The sequence below is a fragment of the Molossus molossus genome, unplaced genomic scaffold (genome assembly GCF_014108415.1).
Source record: "Molossus molossus isolate mMolMol1 unplaced genomic scaffold, mMolMol1.p scaffold_m16_p_8, whole genome shotgun sequence".
NCBI lineage: Eukaryota > Metazoa > Chordata > Mammalia > Chiroptera > Molossidae > Molossus > Molossus molossus.
The window spans coordinates 110,111,353-110,130,021 of NW_023425402.1; the positions used below are offsets into that span (position 1 = coordinate 110,111,353).

General features: G+C 47.2%; 1 protein-coding gene across 1 annotated transcript in view; it reads right to left on the bottom strand.

Moving 5' to 3' along the window:
- Window positions 1-950: 950 nt before the first annotated feature.
- CUNH6orf118 (chromosome unknown C6orf118 homolog) overlaps window positions 951-18,669 on the bottom strand; it is a 109,432-nt gene continuing 91,713 nt past the window's right edge. Inside the window, exons 10-12 of the mRNA XM_036247791.1 lie at window positions 1,892-2,065; window positions 1,338-1,581; window positions 951-1,160 (exon numbers count right to left, since the gene is read on the bottom strand). Of these exons, the coding sequence (XP_036103684.1) occupies window positions 951-1,160; window positions 1,338-1,581; window positions 1,892-2,065 (628 nt within the window). The remainder of the gene's footprint in view (window positions 1,161-1,337; window positions 1,582-1,891; window positions 2,066-18,669) is intronic.

Here is an 18,669-nt window from a genome sequence, read left to right on the forward strand (position 1 = left end):
TGCGTTATCTGCCGCAACCACTCAATCCCGCCGGTGCCAAAGGAGCCAGAGACGGCGTGTGCCCAGATGACCGTGACCATGGGCCAAGACAACTCTGCACAAAGTCAGCAGGAGGCTGGAGGTTGCTAGCCTGTGTTCTGCATCCAGCCCACGCCCAGGGACAACGGTTGTGCCCTGACCGGGAATCGAACCAGCGACCTCTTGGTGCATGGGTCGACGCTCAACCACTGAGCCACATCGGCCAGACAGAATGGCAAAAATATTAAAAGGTATTGAGGGAAATTAAAATTTTACCCCATATACTCATATGACCCTATTTCTAATTAAAATTTTAACCTTTGCTAAAATTTTCGAGCAGAATATTCCTTTACCTAGGGCAATTATATCCTTACTGCATGGCTATTTGAAAAACTAATAATCCTTAGAAAATAGGAACAATTTCATATCTCCAACCTAAAGTGTCAAAATATAGTAATAATTACTAATAATATTTCTAAGATTTTGACAATGAATTGTAAAAGTAGAAAAGGTGAGTTATTAGAGATTATAAAACTCTATATTCAAAATACCTATACTTACCATGATAAATACAAAATTTTTATAGTCTGTTACTTGCTTTTTACAGCCTAAATTCATTTATAAATATAATTCTTTATTACGAATTTGTGTACTGCCGCTACTTGATTATAATAATTACCATATTCATTTTGCCACCTCCTCCCATGGCCTGAATTTAATACTTATTGTATTTTTATTATCGTTTGTGAAATGCACATGAGTAGCCTCCCCGTCCACCGAGGTCACTTCATCCCCCTCCAACACCTGTGTCAGAATTGCCAGCATCTCTGACTTCTTTCCAGGACAGGAAAGGTGTTGCTTTTTGAGAATAGGGGTGCTCTTTATGTGGGTGCCTTGAAAAGGTGAAACATGGTGATTCTGGTAAACCGAGGTCACGCCAATGGGGACACAATGAACACCTTGATTTGCACACGGCTACTGGGTTCAGCCTGCTGCATGAAGGTCTCAGGTTTGGTAACATCACCCACGTCACACCTCACAGCTGGACAGGTCTGCTTGTCTGACTGCCCGCCACACCACCAGTCCTGTGGTGCCAGCCCTCTGCAGTCCCCGTGTTGGTGTCTCTGGGGCCTTCCTGGTCCCTGTGGGCAAGCACGGGCGGATCCTCCGCGGCTATGGAAAGTGTCCTGCGTGGGAAGCAGGCGAACTGGCATCCAGGGCCCCTTTGCGCCTGGTAAGCAAACAACGGCCACGTTGGCAAACCCTGCTGGAGCCCAGATTCCGCATCTGCTAAGTGGGGAGAAGAACATTAGTCCAACTTGACCAGAAGGTTGAAGAGCTCGGCTGAAACCCTTGATGTGCAGGTAGGGGGACACGGTGAAGGCCCTGTGTGGAAGGAGGGGGCGCCGCGGAGTCTTCCGCACGAGCGCGCACTGCGCCTGGCGGCTGGCACGGGCCCAGCTGCGGAAGGTCTCTGTGCGCTGTGAGCAGGGCACCTCGTGCGAGCGGACAGGGGACAGGGTGCTGCGCTTCCCCAGGCGCGAGGAACACCAGCAACGGTGCCTGAGAACAGGAAGGAGGCGCAGGAACAGCGGCGCGGACAGCGTGGTGGGTGAGCGCGCGGCCCTCTGCGTACTCGGGACACCGCCGTCCGGGCCGCGCTTTGCGGAGCACAGGCGCCACGTGTCGCCCGTGACGTGGGTCTGAACTCAGTGTGAATGTACAGCCTCACGCTGTGACCCAGGCTTCCAAACCACAGTAGGGCGTTCACGGCTCTGACAAGTCCTGTGATAAAGAAACCCAATTAACTTTGTTTACGTGAGAAACTCCCCAAGGTGTTTGACCAGGGATCCTGTGGAAATGGGGGAAATACCAACGTTCAAAGAAGTCAGTAGGGTTCTCCAGGCCGTGCTGAGGAGGCCGCTCCAGGTCCACGGTGAACAGGGCCTGAGAGGAGGAGCCGCCGAGGGCCACCCAGGCGGATGACGCACCGGTGACAGCCAGGGAAGGAGGGGAGAGGCCTGTCCAGGTCAGGGGCCGGTGAAGCCTGTGCGGACGGCAGAAGCAGCCACGGCCCATGTCGATCACATCCCCATCCTGGGTCCTCACTGGGGCAGACCTTCCATGAACCTTTGGAATTACCTTCCCAGAATCAGAAAACGGGTTGGGGTTTGGAGGGCAGTGGGGGGAACAGAGTGAGCGACACAGAGGAGGAGATGCTCAGGCGGGGCGGGTCCAGGGCGTCTCCCTCCTGGGGGAGTTGACACTCAAGGGAGAATCACCGGCGGGTGTTTCACACACTCGCACTTGCCGGAACCATGGTCCCGCGTGCACGCTGGAGAACCACGTACGTACCTGTACGTACGTAGGACGGAGTCCCGACCAGAGAGGAAAAAGCCCTGAGAAACGGAATCAAAGAAACGGGTGCAGGTGAGAAGGAACAGGGGTCACTGTGGGCGAAAGACCTCACCTCTCCAGGAAAGGACAGGGACCCTCTGCAAGAATCCTCACCCGCCTTTTGAAACCGGGGAATCTTATTTCTAATGGTGCCCAACCGACTCCGATTCCTGGGCTATTTTATCTCATTATTTTCTAAGAGGAAATGAACCGGAATGCAGCACTTAGGTAATTAGCTTGGCTATTGTCTCCTGTTAAGGATGTAACCTAGTGTCTGTTTCCAGATCTGCTGATACCTTCCCAGGTCTCTGTTTCTGTGCTCTGAAGATAATCTTTAGCAGTCAAATATGTTTCCTAGTTAATTCAGCTGTGGCCTCGCATGTAATGCCATCTGGAACCACTCGTTTTATTTTGTTTGAATTATCCAAGTGTGCTTTTTACCTGAATTTCGACAGCAGCTATTTTTACAAAGTCTTCATTATCTTCTCATTTTCTGGAACGTGTTTCTTCCTTTCTCCGGTATTTTTAAAGGAATGATTAAAGCGACTAAAAGAATTAAAGCTCTGTGAAATGTACTCCTTTGAAACGTCTCAATTTTTAACCACCAACGTCAATAAAATTTTGTGGAAACAATATTCACTTATTAATTCTCTTCCACATGCTTAATTATAAGCCTCTTCAAAGATTATTTTAAAAACCTTCATTTTCAAATCAGCAGGATATTGATTTAATGTGCTTTGAGTGATATTTAATAAAACCAAGTCACAAACAATTATTTCAATAACTCATACAAACAATTATTTCAATAACGCATGCGAACAATTATTTCAATAACTCATAAAGGCATAACTCATGCCTTCTTCCTTATGTCTAAATCCTCATGTAAGCCCACCTCCTGGGACACTCGGCCCTCTGGGGCTTTGAACATCTGCACCCACAGTTCTTCCCACATCTCCTGGTACCCACCTGTCCCTGCCCTGCCCTGCCTTGGAGCGCCAGTCCTTGAGGAATATCTTAATCGTCTGCCCATTGAACTTCTACCTGCCCCTCAGCTTTGTGCCCGCTGAGCACGCTGCCTGCAGTGGGCCCTCCGCCTCACCTGAGGCCACCACACTGGCTTTTGGCTGGATTTTCTCCAGTCACCTGTCAGATCCTTCTGTTGACAGGCTTTGGTTTTGGAGTGGATCTCCGCAGTCTCTCCAAGTGGTCATTGTAGAGAGCAAATTCCTTTTGGCCTTGATCTTTCTCAGTCTAGTTGGTCATAATAACAACCAGGCCAGGTTGGATGAAAGCTATGCTTCAGGTTTGTTTTTTTGTATCTGAATAAAATTCAACTATCAAACAGCAGCGCATTACAAGGAGTATATAATTAACCAGATTGCAATTGTGCTTTAAAAATTAATAGAAGGAGTAACAAGGTGTGTGCAGAGAAGTTTGTACACGGTGAGGGAGGTCTTCCGGGCCAAGGCAGTGGCAGATTCCAGGGCCTGGAGGCAGGAGGGTGCAGGGCGGTCTGAGGTCATGAGCAGCGTGGGTGGGATGGACTGGCCAGGCGCAGAACTTGGTCAAGGGCTCTCGCCATGGTAGGCAACCTGAATGTCCTCCTGGGAAACGTTCTCTATAAAAAATATTGAGGGCAGGAGTCACAGAATCAGATTATTCCATAAAAACCATCTTGCAGTCTTGTAGAAGAGATGAGACTGGAGGCAGGGAGACCAGTAAGGGGCTTTGGCTTTGTCAAAGGAAAACAAAAAGAAATACACGGGTTAGGAGTGTGGCTCAGACCAGAGGAATGGAAGTGAGAAATAATCCAGACAGGTCATGGCTAACAGGGAGTGGGGGCTTGTTTGGGGAAGACATGAAAGGGACAATGTCCAGGTTTCTGAGTTGGAAAGATTGGAAGAGACAATGAAGGCATGGCACAGAAATTCACAATTCATTCATTCATTCATTCATTCATTCATTCATTCATACTTCAGCAAACACACAGTCACTCCTAAGTGTCTACATTATGAAAGGAACACTTGGGACACTCGGTTCGATATATGACTCTGGAAGTCGGTCGGACAGTGGGCTGGGACTCATCCGCACGTGGGCAGGAAGTGAACGCCGTGGAAATGGACGGAAGGGGCGGGGACCGTTGGGGAGACTGGGAGAGAAGAGGGCCGGAGAAGGCAAACTGCAGGCCTCCTGAGAAAGCCTGGTTCAGGTTCCTCCAAAATGTTCTCAAAGAGTAAAACTTGGAAACAATATTGGGACAAGATTTAAAAGTTCAATCAGGTCCGTGAATTAGCAGGAGTATTGCGTCAATGTTAGGTACCCTGATATTAATACATGTACTACGAGTATTTAAGAGGATGACCTTCGTTTTCCTTGGGAGGTGCACTCCAAAGTGTTTAAGGGTAAAGAGGCATTATGTCTGCCACTTGCTGTCTAATGGTTTGGGAGAATATGATAGCGATCTATCCATACCCATATCTATATTTAGCCTAAAGTTATAATTTTTACAATTATATATAAAAATTACATACATATGTGTATGTGTGTGTGTGTGTGTGTGTGTGTGTGTGTGTATATATATAGAGAGAGAGAGAATGGGAAATGGAGTCAAATATAAACCATTAGTAAATGTGCATAAAGGATACACAGGTCTTAGTTATCTATTCTTACAATTTTTCTGTAGCTTTAAATTATTTAAAACTATGAGTGTATCTCAAAGTTAAAATTTTATATACATACTTGTGTAAATGGGGTCATTTTGGAAAGGTTAAATGGAAGAGTAGAAATTGTCATGAGAGAGAAAGTTTTAAGGAGACTGTGGAATATAAATAAAGTAAGAAAACATGCCTCGTACTAATAGGCATGTGGGATCTGACCCATTCTTTAATAACCACTCCTTGAGAAAAAAAAAAAAAGCAAAACTTACATAAGCAAAAGGATAGAGCTGGAATATTAACATTCTGGGCAAAGTCAGCAGGTGGAGAGGTTACCTAGGCGTCAGGGACTTCTGATCACTGAGAGTTCCATGTCTGTGATGAGTGTCGGCTCGGCCTGAAATATACTCACTGGCAGTTAGGGTCTCGGGGTCCCCGTCTGACAGGTGTGTTAGGGCTCCGTTTGCTCAGAGTCAGCCTTGATGAGCTCAGCAGAGACCTTTTCACCTTCACACTTGTTGGTGTATTGTACAGTCTGACCATTCTACCTTTGTGACATTCATGTGACTATACATACATATCATTCCAAGGACAGCAAGTACGTTAATTCGAGCATAGTCGTCTTGCTACCTTTTAATTTATTCTGGCTACAATAAAATTAATGATTGTCTTAAAGATTATACTCATTCGTTCTCTATAGAAGAAAATTCTATTAGTTGCAAGTTAAGCGGGAACTTACAAGTCCGAGGTATGACAAGGAGCTCTGTGCTGGGACACAGTACCACCTCCGGGGGACACGGCAAACAGAAATGGATGCGCCCCGAGCATTCTTAATCTCTTTTCACTGTGTGTGCGTGTTTGTTTTAATCTCCTCTCACAACAGAAAACTTCCTCTTCATGATTCATAATTACTCAGAGACCTAATTTTATAGAAAAGATAAATAAATCTCAGGCAGAACCTGGGTGTGTTAAAAATATACCATTACCCTGTTCATTAATGTCACATGGAATGTCGGGCCGATTCATGGAACAACTGCATTTTTACATCCAAAAGGATGAGGTTGGACCCCTTACCTCACACCATACACCATAATTAACACAAAATGTATCGGCAGCCTACGTGTATTAGCTGAAACCACGAAACTCCTGGAGAAAAGCACAGGAGGAAAGAAGTATGCCCCTGCGTTTGGCAGTGGATTTTTTAATATAAAACCAGAAGCATGAGCAACAAGAGAAAAAATAATTTGGACTTCATCAAAGTTGAAAACTTTTTATGCATCAAAAAACATTTTGAAGAAAATAAAAGACACTCTACAGAATGTGAGAAAATATTTGCAAAGCATATATTTGATAAGGGTCTATGTTCCAAAATACAACTAAAAAGACAGCTCAGCTGAAACATGAGCCAAGTACTTGACACCAAAGAAAACACACCAATGGCCAACATGCCAGGAGAAGATGCTCCACGTCGTAGTCGTGAAGGACACAGAAACCACAACCGCAGTGAAGTCCCACTTCACGTCCACGGGAATGGCAAGTGTTGGTGAGGACGTGCACAGTCGAACCCTGGTGTCTGACCGCTGGCAAGGTCAAACGCTTCGGCTAAATGGAAAATATTTGGGTGGATCCTCAAAAAGTTAAACATAGAATTGCCAGGAGCAATTCTACTCCTACGTTAATGTCCCTCAAAATTGAAAACAGGTACTTAAATAAATAGATATGATGCATGTGAGACATATATATATGTGTGTGTGTGTATATATATACACACATACATATGTATATGATTAAATAATAGCAATAAAAAGTAGGAAATTCTGATATATGCTACAATGTGGAAGAACGCTGATAACATTATGTTAAGTGATGAACGCTAGATGCAAAATGTCACCCATTTGAAATGTCTGGAATAGGTGACTCTCCAGACAGAAAGCAGAGGTGGTCAGCGGGGCTAGGGGGTGGAGGAACGGTCAGCAACTATTTGAATGGGCCCAAGGTCTCCTTCTGGGTTAATAAGTACGTTTGGGAACCAGATAGAGGTGGTGGGTGCGTGTCACTGTGGTTGTCCTGGATTTCACTGAACTGTTCACTTTAAAATGCCTATTTCACGTCAATAAAAAATATGCCATTTTCTTCCTTTCTATTACCGATCTGAGTCTTTATAGCCACTTGATAGAGAAAATATCAGGTACACTCAACAACCAGTTCTGGTTTAGAATTTAACACCTTTTTATTAGTCCTTTCAAGATTATCAAGTCAATTTTCATTTAAGCCATAATTTTTTCAACAGTTGACCGACTTCCACCTTCTTTGGGGTGACCCTCGCCCTATGCATGTGGCATGGCAGGGAGACGGGGTGACAGAGTTCTCATATTGGAAAACAGGGACATGGTTGCTTCTGCCCTGGTCTCTCCTGACACTGCTCACCGTTGGAATCATGAGCCTGTGTCCTGCCAGCGTGGACAATGTCTTGAGGTCACCCCGACGGGTAGTGAGGAGCCAGCTCTGTGTCCCCGTTGCCCACCTCTGTGGGCTTCCAGCAGCATCTCCATTCTCCACCACGGCTCTCGCTGGGAGGAGCCCCTACCTCACAGACTGGGTCCCAGTGGGCACAGGGACGGCGGGCTGTCGTACGTGCCTCTCTTGAGCCAGCAGAGAGAGTCAGAGGCTGGCTCCTCCCCATCCTGGAAGCACCAAGGCCTTTGCACCCTCTGCCCTCCCCTGCGGTCGAACAGGCGGTGTCAAGGCAGCAGGGTCCGGTGGTGGGTGAGCAAGTAGGAGATCGGCTCATGCAATCCTGGTGGCCGGCATGTCCAGCATTGGGGGTGCACGCCCGCAGTCTGGGGCGTCCACTGAGCGCTGATGCTGAGGTCTTCGGGCTGCAGAGGGGCGGAATTCCGATGCTGCTGTCTGGAAATAGAGTTGCCTCTTTACTGGCAAACCTCGGTTTTTGCTTTTAAAACCTTCATCATATCGGATGAGGCCCATGACATTATGGAGGTTCCTCTGCATAAAGTCAATTGATTGTAAATGTCCATTGTGTCTAAAAAACACCTTCACAGCCACATCTAGACTGGGGACCAAACAACCGGTCACTGTCGTCCGGCCACGTGGACACATGCAACTCATCATCACAGCGACACGGAGAAGCCGGGAGCCTGGCTCTGTGACCCGCCCTAACCAGCCGGGGCAGATCACCTCCAGATTTCTCGAGAAAACACACTTCTGCTCCACTGAACCCACGGTTTCTCCTATCACTTTTTGATCAACCTAATTCTGACTGATCTGTGTGCTGTCTTGTTCTTCTCACATCGATGGGCTGCTGTGTCCTGGGTCCCCTCCTCGGGGAAATACCTCGGGGGTGTGGCTAAGCGGAGCGAGTCCCATCCCCTCTCCTCTCTGAACCCGCCATCCAAGCTCCTTTCTCAGCTGGGAGTTTAGGCAAAGTTCAAGGCTCAGAATGAAAATCCTACTCCTCTGGTTGGTAAATGGTCCCCAAACTCCTAGTCTCGTATTGGTCAGGAATGTGACATGTCTCCTTGGTGACGTGAGAGCCGGTGGCTGAGGGGAGGGCGGATAACAGGCCAACACGGGTGTCCTGGGCCGTTTAATGCTCCATGCACCACTCGGCCACACTTAGAGACACAGCCGCTGTCCCTGGGTCATAGTTGTAAATCCCCCGAGAGGGAATGTGTGACCACGGAGCTGGTCTGCTCCCGGCCCACGCAGCCGAGACAAGGAAGGAGGGTCTGTGGGGCCCTCGCGCGGGGCGAGAAGGCGACCCTGGACCCCATACTCCGTGTGCAGTTACCTTAGCGTCTCTCCACGGCCGCCATCCTCGGATCAGGCAGGGGCGGGCGCGATGGGAAAGGTGAGCTGTGAGCAGATACGGGGCAGTGTCCAGAGGGCTTGGGGAACTTTCCGAGGATGAGGAAATTGGTGATGAAAACTGGTTGAAAATGAAACTAAAAAAGTGAACTGAGCCCAGCTGGTGTGGCTCAGGGGTTGAGCGTCGACCCTGCACCAAGAGGTCACTGGTTCGATTCCCGGTCAGGGCACAGGCCCAGGTTGTGGGCCCATCCCCAGTGGGGGGCGTGCAGGAGGCTGCCAGTCGATGTTCTTTCATCGATGTTTCTATCTCTCTCTCCCTCTCCCTCCTCTCTCTCTAAAATTAGTAAAGAAAAAAATATTTTTTAATTAAAATAAATAAATAAACCATCCTATCAAGAACAGTGAACTGCACACTCAGCTCATGGCAGCGACGTTCTGTACGGGGACCTTTGCACCCCTGTCCCCTGACTCTTAGCAGGTTCTTCCTGGACGACGGAAGTGTGGGCCGCGCTCCCTTCGTTCTGGGTGCTCTGTGTCCGGCTCCGCCACGTTGGCGCAGCGGCTCCTGCTTTGGGGATCGGCTGCCCGGCTGTCGCGCTCCCTGGGTCCACATGCCCAGCCAACAGCGGTTACGCAGGTGAGCAAAGACCAGACCACGGCCCGGTCCAGACACGCGGCGGCAGCGGCGGCGGCTCCCGTCCCTGGCCCCACACCAGCAGCTTCTGCCCAACCCCGTGGCTTTTCTCTCCGGCTCAGTCTTCTGCAGTCACGGTGACCAGGGAGCACTCAAAGCTCTTCTCTGTGGGAAGACTTGCTTCCGACTCTGGCCTGGCCCCCCATTGAATCCGTTCCACCATCCTTTCGGATTTCAGACTGGACATTTGAAGGCGCGTTCCGAGTTCCGCACTGACCGTGGGCGCTGGCCCTGCTCACGGTCCCGTGGCGCGATGCTAGCTCACCCCGGGCTCACTTGGCAGAGGGCCTCCAGCAAGCGCTCTCTTGAGTGGTGAGGACCCTACCACCATGAGTATTCTCCTCACTTTACAGTAGTGGATGATCAAGTAAACATCACCCTTTTCTAATGAACACAGAAATAAGACGGAGTGGTGCCCACATCCAGGCTCCCCCCAAGCCCCTGGAACCGCTAGAGGTCACAGAGGTCCCCTTGTGAGGCAGGCCGCATTTGGGGCTCTCCTCCTTCCTCTTCGGGTAGCTGCCGCATCGGGCGTGAGGGTCAGCGAAGGTCAGGAGGGACACAAAGGTGCCCTCCAACTGGACCACCTCATAGACTTCCAGAGTGAGCCACGTCTGACCTGTGTGTGGGGTCAGAGGGCATCAACAAGGGCCGGGGCATCCTGTATCTCACCCCATGGGGAGCCTTTGCCCCTGGGGAAGGATGAAATGGTCACCAAAGTCTAGAGCTGTAAGAGGTAGCTGTCCCCAGGCCGTGATGCCACCACCCCCCGTGACCCAGCAGGAGGGAGTCAGGGAAGTGAGCGCCGGGGCCTCGTGTTCCAGGCTCCTGCCGGACGCATCAGCCAGAGTGCCCACCGAGTGCCCACCGAGTGTCGCTGGCTCAGCTCTCGCAGGACCTGCTCAACAGGGTGGAGGAGGAGCAGAGAGCACCGCAGAGGAACAAACAACAGTCGTGGACATAGCCGGACAGCCATCGCTCGAAGGCCCGGGGTTCTCCTGCTCTGCCGAGCGGGAAGGTCCGCTGCTCATTGTGAGCTGCCCTGCCCGGTCCCGGCCTCCCCATCACAGTGGTCAAGCTCCCCTCCTCTTCAGGTGGAAGAACCTAGTGGAGACCAAAGGTCGAGGTCAGTGGGGTCTACTCATTCCTTTTCCTCTTTAAAGAGTCACTGTGAGCGCCTGAGTCAGGGACTGACTCTTGCTCAGGGCTCCGTCCCAACGTTCGTACTCGAGCGTTCGGTGACGGACGCACCGTCAGAAACAGCTGAGTCATTCCGTGAACGCATGAGCGCGTGCATGGTCTCTTCTGCAAATAGGCTTAGCCTCAGTGCCTGTGTTCCTAGAATTGCTAGAGCATTCCGACTTCCAGTACTCTCACTCAGCCCTTCTGAGCCCACGGACACGTGATGGACACGTGCCCGCATTAGCAGCTCTGAGCACCGCCGGCTCGGACACTGGGTTTGGCAGGCCCAGTGTGGGCACCGAGGAAAGGCCAGCAGAGAGCAGGCAGAGTTCACGTGCTTGCTTATGGACACCCTTGCTCCCTGGCACGGCATAGTACGCCGGCCCTGAAGCCAACTGTGTGGGCTCCGAGGACAGTACACAAATCAATCACCAAAGCAGGATCGTTGTTGTGTTGCAAGCTCTTGCCTTCCAGGGTAATTCAGAAACCATTGCGGACCAGCACACTCATGAAAACACACGCTTCCCCCTTCTCTGATAGATCTCCCCTTGCAGAAGAACATGACAGTCTGCTTATTGAGAGGTAAGAAATGTCTCTGTTTTACTGTTATTTCGGCGCAAACCTGCAGGGCTCGTCTATTTCAATCCTTACAAACTAAGTTGTCAAATTTAGTCCGTTTAAAAGACAAGTTAGGGAGAAGCCAGGACCCCCACGCGGCCTGTTAGAAAGCCATGTTTTTGTTTTATTGGTCACATTAGCATTTGTTTGCCCTTTAAATGCCACAAGTTCAAGAGCACAGCTGTGTGCATCCCAGAAATATTTCTTCTCGTTGTAATAAAACACGAGAATACAATTTCCCGAGACGTAGATAAGATGACAGAGAAACAACAAACAGGAAGGGAGACAAGTCGGGGAGCATTCCAGATAAGAGGCTGGGCTGTTTGTCACTCAGAGCCTCATCGTCGTTCTAGCTCTGAGCTAGGCAAGAAGTTTAATTTGTTTGCTGATATAAAGCTACTGGCGTTTTCTCTTTGATCATCTAAAGCATGGTTAGAAAAATGGAATTTGTTCGCTCCAGGATGTGCAGAAATACTAGAAGTGGCGTCTCTTACTGAAGGATGGAAAACCACCCCACGGTGTGGAGCACGCTCTTTCGAAAGCACGTGCCCCCCGCGGAGGAGCGGGGTGTCTTAGCTGTCCCGTGGCTGCTGTAACAGGTACGCGTGTGGTCACAGCCTTCCTGATCTCTCAGGACCTCTAGAGGTAAAGCAGTCATGGCTGCTGAATCAAAAATGAAAACAGTCCCCGGCCGGTTTGGTTCAGCAGTTAGAGCATGGGCCCTTGGACCAAAGAGTCATGGGTTCGATTATGGTCAAGGACATGTACCTCACTTGTGGTGTGGTCCTGGGCCCTGATGGGAGTCATGCAAGAGGCAGCCAATCGATGTGTCTTACATACATGTTTCTCTCTCTCTCTCTCTCTCTCTCTCTCTCTCTCTCTCTCTCTCTCTCTTTCTCTCCTTCCCTCCCACTCTATCTGAGGATAAATGGAAAAATTTATCATCAGGTGAGGATAAAAAAAAATGGGGAATAGGAAAAGAGCAAGGGATAAAGGAATTCTGATTTCCCAGATGTCTCAGTTCCACATACAGACCATGTAAGAATGAGGTGAAATGTGTTTTTCACCAATGTTTCCAGTCACTTATCCCCTAGAAAACACCACAGAGCCTTCCTTGACTCCACGCTCCTCATCACAACTCTTGGCAATTTTGTGAACATCTGAATTCTTCTTATTTCATTTTTCTTTTTCCTCTCTACTCAGGTCCTTTCAGCTCTCCTCCCAAAATATCTATTTAATAAGTGTTCTTCTATTTTTTTTCCTGTCTTGCACAACTGTCCGGGTGTTTTATTCATCTAATTGACCTTGAGCTTTTCAATTTCTCTCTCTGACTTCAGTTTCCTCCCTTTCTGTGTTATCCCCTGCAGCTGTGACCAAAATGAGCTTCTGAGACATCCAGGCACAAGTTTCTCTTAACAAACGCTGTGTTTCTCTCGCGCGCTCCTTCCGATGACTCACAGGCTGTGGGGAGAAGAGCAATGCAGGTGTAAATTTTCTAAATCAATATACGAACGCATCACAACAGCCACCATGTAGTCCACAGATCAAAGTCTCATTTCTTAGGACAAAAACATAAATATACCAACTAGTTTAAACGAGAAGGTGAACCTCCTGGTTTCATGCTACAGGAGCACGTGTCACGAGGGAAGAATAAGAAGCAGAGATTTTCACGACCGAAGGACTGTCCCTCGTGGTTTCTCTTCTCTGCACAACAAACTCATCTTTTCCTTTTCCAAGTCCCTTTTCCGCAGGGGAGGGGCCGGGGCCCTCTGGAGGCTCCTGACCTCCCACTTGTGAAGAGTTTCACAGGAGAGGAAAAGATTTTTCTCTCCAGCGACACATCTTCCAACCTAGGAAAGACTCTGATTGGCTGATGTGGGTCTGGAGGGCTATGATTGGCAGCTCCCCCTTAGTTCACAGGGTAGGAGTGGAAGTCCCAGGAGAGTCTGAAATATACATCGTCTCTACAAGGCAGAGAGACAGTGTGTTATTCTGTCCAAACACAGGAATCCACTCGAGGGGTTCTCGGGGTTAAAAGCAGTCATTATGTGAGGGTCTCAGTTTACAACAGGGAGCATCGGCTTGTTGCTATTCTTCTGAAGGAAAAGAAAAGATAAACTCTGGAAAAGTACAGAAAACAAGGCTTTCAAAAACTTTGTCGACTGACTGATACCGGCAAGAATTGAGAGGCTCTGGTCCTCAATGAAGGGGAGCCCAGTGGGGTTTGGGGTTGTCTCCACATTCCCCCCAGCACCGTTACTGAGAACATTTGCCATGGTTAACAGGGAAATAAAACATCAGAGGAAGGTTACCAAAAGGTGGAATTCAGGTCAAGGTCGACCAGTTTCAATAAGCACATCAGAAGGGTCGCCTCCTCAGCACAAAGGCAGAACTGAAGTAGACCTGCAAAACTGAAATAAACAAAACTTAAAAACAATCTTCAACAGAATTTGAGTGATTGCTTACACTCCATATTTGTTAACAAAAAGAAATTTTTAAGAAGGCAGTATAATTCAGAGACTCTAGTTTTAAAAAATTAAACATTTTTATTTAGATATTTCACAGATAAAAGTAACCTATTTAGCCCTGGCCAGTTTAGCTCAGCGGTTAGAGCTTTGGCCTGTGGTCCGGAGAGACCCGGGTTCGGTTCCCGCTAAGGGCACGTACCTTGGTTGCAGTTTGTCCCCAGCCCTGGTTGGGTCGTGTGGGTGGCAACCACTCGATGTGTCGCTCTCACGTCGATGTTTCTCTCTCTCTCTCTCCTTCTCACTCTATCTGAACAAAATATCGAAAAATGTCCTTGGGTGAGGATAAAAAAAAAAGAAAAAGTAACCTATTTAAAATGTACAGTCCAGTGGTTTTCAGTACATTCAGAGACTTGCACACCCACCAAACTATCTAAATTTCTAACATTTTTTTTTTCATTTCAGCCTCCAAAATACTGTCTGCCTTACCAGACACCCCTCCCCCACAAGTTCTCCGTCCTCAGTTCCTCAAAATCAAGAATCTACTATGTTTGCCCATGTATTTAACTTTACCAGTGTTATTTCTGCATGTGGATGTCAGTTATTGTCCAGTGTCCCTTAATTTCAGTTTAAATGACTCAGTTTAACATTTATTAGAGGACAGGTCTGCTAGTGACAAATTCTTTTAGTTTTTTTGTTTTGTTTTGTTTTGTTTTGTTTTAATCTGAGATTGGCTACATTTCTTATTTATTTTTGGGAAATAGTTTTATAGGCTATATAATTCTTGGTTGACAGTCTTTTTGGTTTAGCACTTTGAATATGTCATCCCACTGTTGTCTTCTAATACTTCTTATAAAAAGTGAGTTTTAACCTTATCAAAAATCCCTTGTTTATAATAAGTCATTTTTTCTCTTGCTGCTTTCAAGAATCTTTTGTTTTTATTTTTAACTTTTGTCAGCTTGACAATGATGTGTATATATCTGTCTCTTTGAGTTCGTTTTACTTAGAATTTGTTGAGGTTCCTAAATATGTAGATTAATATATTTTATCACATTTGAAAATTTTTGACATTATTTTTTCAAATATTCTTTCTGACACTTTTTCTCTCTCATCATTCTGGTATTCCTATTATTCGTATGTTGGTATCCTTGCTGGTGTCTCAAAGGTCTCTGAAGGTCTATTCATTTTTCTTACTATCCTTCAGACTGTATAATTCTACTGACAAATCTTCAAGTTCACTGGCCTTTCCTCTGCTAGCTCAAATTTGGTGTTGAGCCCATGTAGTACATTTTTTATTTTGCTTATTTACTTTTTGTACTCCAAAATTTCTATTTGATTCTTCATATATGAAATTTTGCTAAGGACTGAATGGTTGTTTCCCCTCAAATTTGTGTGTTGAAATATGAACCCTCAGTGTAACCTTTGGAATATAATCAGGTCATGAGTATAAATACTTCATAAGGGGGTTAGTGCCCTTGTAAGAAGAAACAGGAGAGCGCTCTCTCTCTCTCTCTCTCTCTCTCTCTCTCTCTCCTCCACCATGTGAGGATACAGTGAGAAGACAGCCATTTGTGAACCAGAAAAAGAGTCCTCACCAGAAACCTAATCTCCATCACCCTGATCTTGGACTTCTCAGCCTCCATGAGAATGAGGAACAAAATTGTGTTGTTTCAGCTCCCCTGTCAATAGGAATTTTGATAGAGCAGCCAAAACTGACTAAGTCAAATGTTTATCTTTTTATTGATATTTTTTATTGGTATGCCATTGTTACCATGTTTTCCTTTAATACTTTAAACATTCTTTGTTTACTAAGTACAAATATGAGTGCCCTTAGGGACATTTCCCATTGACTTTTTTTTTTTTTTTTTTTTTACCATGAATGTGGAGCACTTTTTTACTTCTTTGCATGCCTCATACTATTTGTTCAAACCTGACCTTTAAAAAAATAAATGTTCAATCCTCACCCAAGGATATGTTTATTGATTTTAGAGACAGAGAAAGGGAGAGGGACATATTGACTGGTTTTCTCTCATATGTGCCCTAACTGGGAACAGAACCTTCAGCCTAGGAATGTGCCCTGACTAGGAATAGAACCCATGACCTTACAGTGTGTGGGACAACACTCCAACTAACTGAGCCACACTGACCAGGGCAAACTCGACCATTTTGGATAATATATTTTAACCACTCCACTATAAAATTTCTTCACCCATTCCCCAACAAAGTTTGTTTACGTTGTTGGTTTTATTTTTTCTTGTCGCAGCTCATTTGTTTAGCTACTTTCCTGTACTAATTTGATAGATTCTATAGAGTGAAATTTGTGCCAGCTGACTTCAATTTAGTGGCCAACCAATGATCAGTTGGGAGATTTTTTATATGCATTTCCGGAAGTCCTTTGCCTGTAGTCAGATGGATCTGTGTGCGAACACTTGTCTTCATGCTGCAGGTGGCTTCTGAGATGGCCTTAATTTTTGCTTCCTGTGGTTCAGAGCCTCAGGGTCAGTCAGAGGTGAATGACTGGCACTTCTCCCTTCCCAGTGTCCTTCCTGTGGTTCAGAGCCTCAGGGTCAGTCAGAGGTGAATGACTGGCACTTCTCCCTTCCCAGTGTCCTTCCTGGCCCGCACACAGCTTTGCATGCAGTGTTTTAGATCCAAAGGCTGTGCCAGAGTTCTTCCAATTCCTTTCCATCATCTCGGTTTTCTTTAAAAGTCCACCCAGACTCGTGTTTGCCTCACGGAAACCGCAGCTTCAGGCAACTGAGACGGAGCCTGTAGTTCACTTTTATTTTAGTAGTGCCCAGCAAGTGTGAAAATTTAGACTCAATGAGCAAATGCCTAAGAAAGCAAAATTTTCAGCACCTACCCAATAAAAATCAAAAATCTGAATTGCACCATGTTGATGACAGTGTGTAAACTTGTAGGTAACTCTCCCAGAATGAAACCCCAGTCAGTCCCAGGCAACTTTATTACTAGATTCTTCCAATCATTAAGGCAGAAACCTTGACAATCCAATACAGACTCACCTAGAAAATAGTAAAACGAGCCAGAAACTTAATAGCAAAACATAATAACAACACAAGAAAGAAAGCCCCGGCCAATCCCTCAAACACATATGTACAAAAATCCTGAACCACCAGACAATTGAATCAAGCCGCAAATAAAAAGGATAATGTGCTGAGAAATACTGAATTGATTTCAAAAGCAAGGTGTTGGTAGTATCGAGAGGCATTGTAATTCTCAAAATCAATACAATAAGTTTAAAACCCCATATAATTAAATCAATAAATACAGAAAACATTTTTATAATATATCTATTAATAATAAAAATCTTTCAGCAAACTAGAAATAGAAGATAATAAATTAATCTGATAAAGTAGATCTATAAAATACATCAGCAAACACACTCGACAGTGAATGCGGACACGCTTCCCTCTGGAGTGGGGGGTGTAAAAGGACCCCTCAGTGTTACAGACAGGCCTACAATGAGGGAAGAATAAGAAGGAAGGTATCTGGATGGCAAGGAGGAATAAAATAAGAAATTATTTATGAGACACATAACTATGTACTAAAAATTTTAATAGAATCTATATATAATTTATTAGAATTAATAGGTGTGTTTAAATGCTCTATCCAGTAACCTTGCTACAAATACGTAGTAAAATAATAATAACGCCCAATTCAAACATTTTTTATATCCGCAGGAAACAGAAAACAAATGACAGGGAGGTAGCGGTTTCCTTTCCCTCCCTCTGTCCCCGGCTGGCGAGTCCCACAGCTCTGCGGGCCAGGCCCAGGTGTGCGCTTTGGGAAGCAGGGAAGTGGACAAAGGCAGCTTCGGGTGACCACAGCCTCCCAGTGCCTGTGACCCTAGCGGAGGGCAGGCCCGCTGTGCAGCGTCAGGAAACAAGCAGGTGAGGAGGTGTCCGAGAAGCGGGGTGACACAGCCAGGACCCAGAGCCTGAGCGAGGTGAGCAGGCCCCGCGGGAAACCAGGCAGGCGGGAGAGCTGACCTGCGGTGCATGAGCCAAATAGAGCAAGAGAGCGTCCGTGCAAAGGGACAGGGTGGTCGGGGACAAACAGGAGGTGAGGTGAATGAACGGACCGGTCCCAAAAGCGAATACATTTCAGAGAACGAGAGCAGGTATCTTAGGCCCGAAAATGGATTAGCAAGTTTGCAAAGGGAGAGAAATGCTAGAACGAGCCTGTGGGAGGGGTGATAATTAGCGCTGTCAGTGTGAGCCAACGTATTTCCCTGGATATAGACAGATGCAGGAGGAAGAGGGAGTGCACACACACACACACACACTCACGTACACGCACGTGTACATGTTTTATTCCCGCTGCAGCGCCGACGAGCCCACCCGTGATGCACGGAGTCTGCGCCCTGAGCACCGCCCTGCGTGAGAGGCGCCCGCGCTGCTGGGGACACGGCTGCTTCTCGGTCCGGAGCAGAGGACACAACACGTGTGTCTGAAACATCTTGTTATTCTTGAAAGTAAGAAACAGTGCTCAAGACATCGCAGACTTGTCAGAGGGACGTGGACATCATCTTGAAAGCACGCTCTCGTGACCAAGTTTGGCCCGTGGAGCGGCGAAGAAGGAATGGCATCTGCACAGAACCGCACTGGGTCGGCCGGATAGCACGTGGGGAAGCGTGAAATGACCTCTGTCGCCCACCACACTCGTGTTGCTGCTTCTGGACTGCAGTTCTCAATGCACCAGGTCCAACCACAGAGGCCGTGGACCCCACAGCGGTCTCTGCCGTGGAGGGAACCCTTCCTGTCTGCTGGGGGGGGAGGGAGGGCGGCCG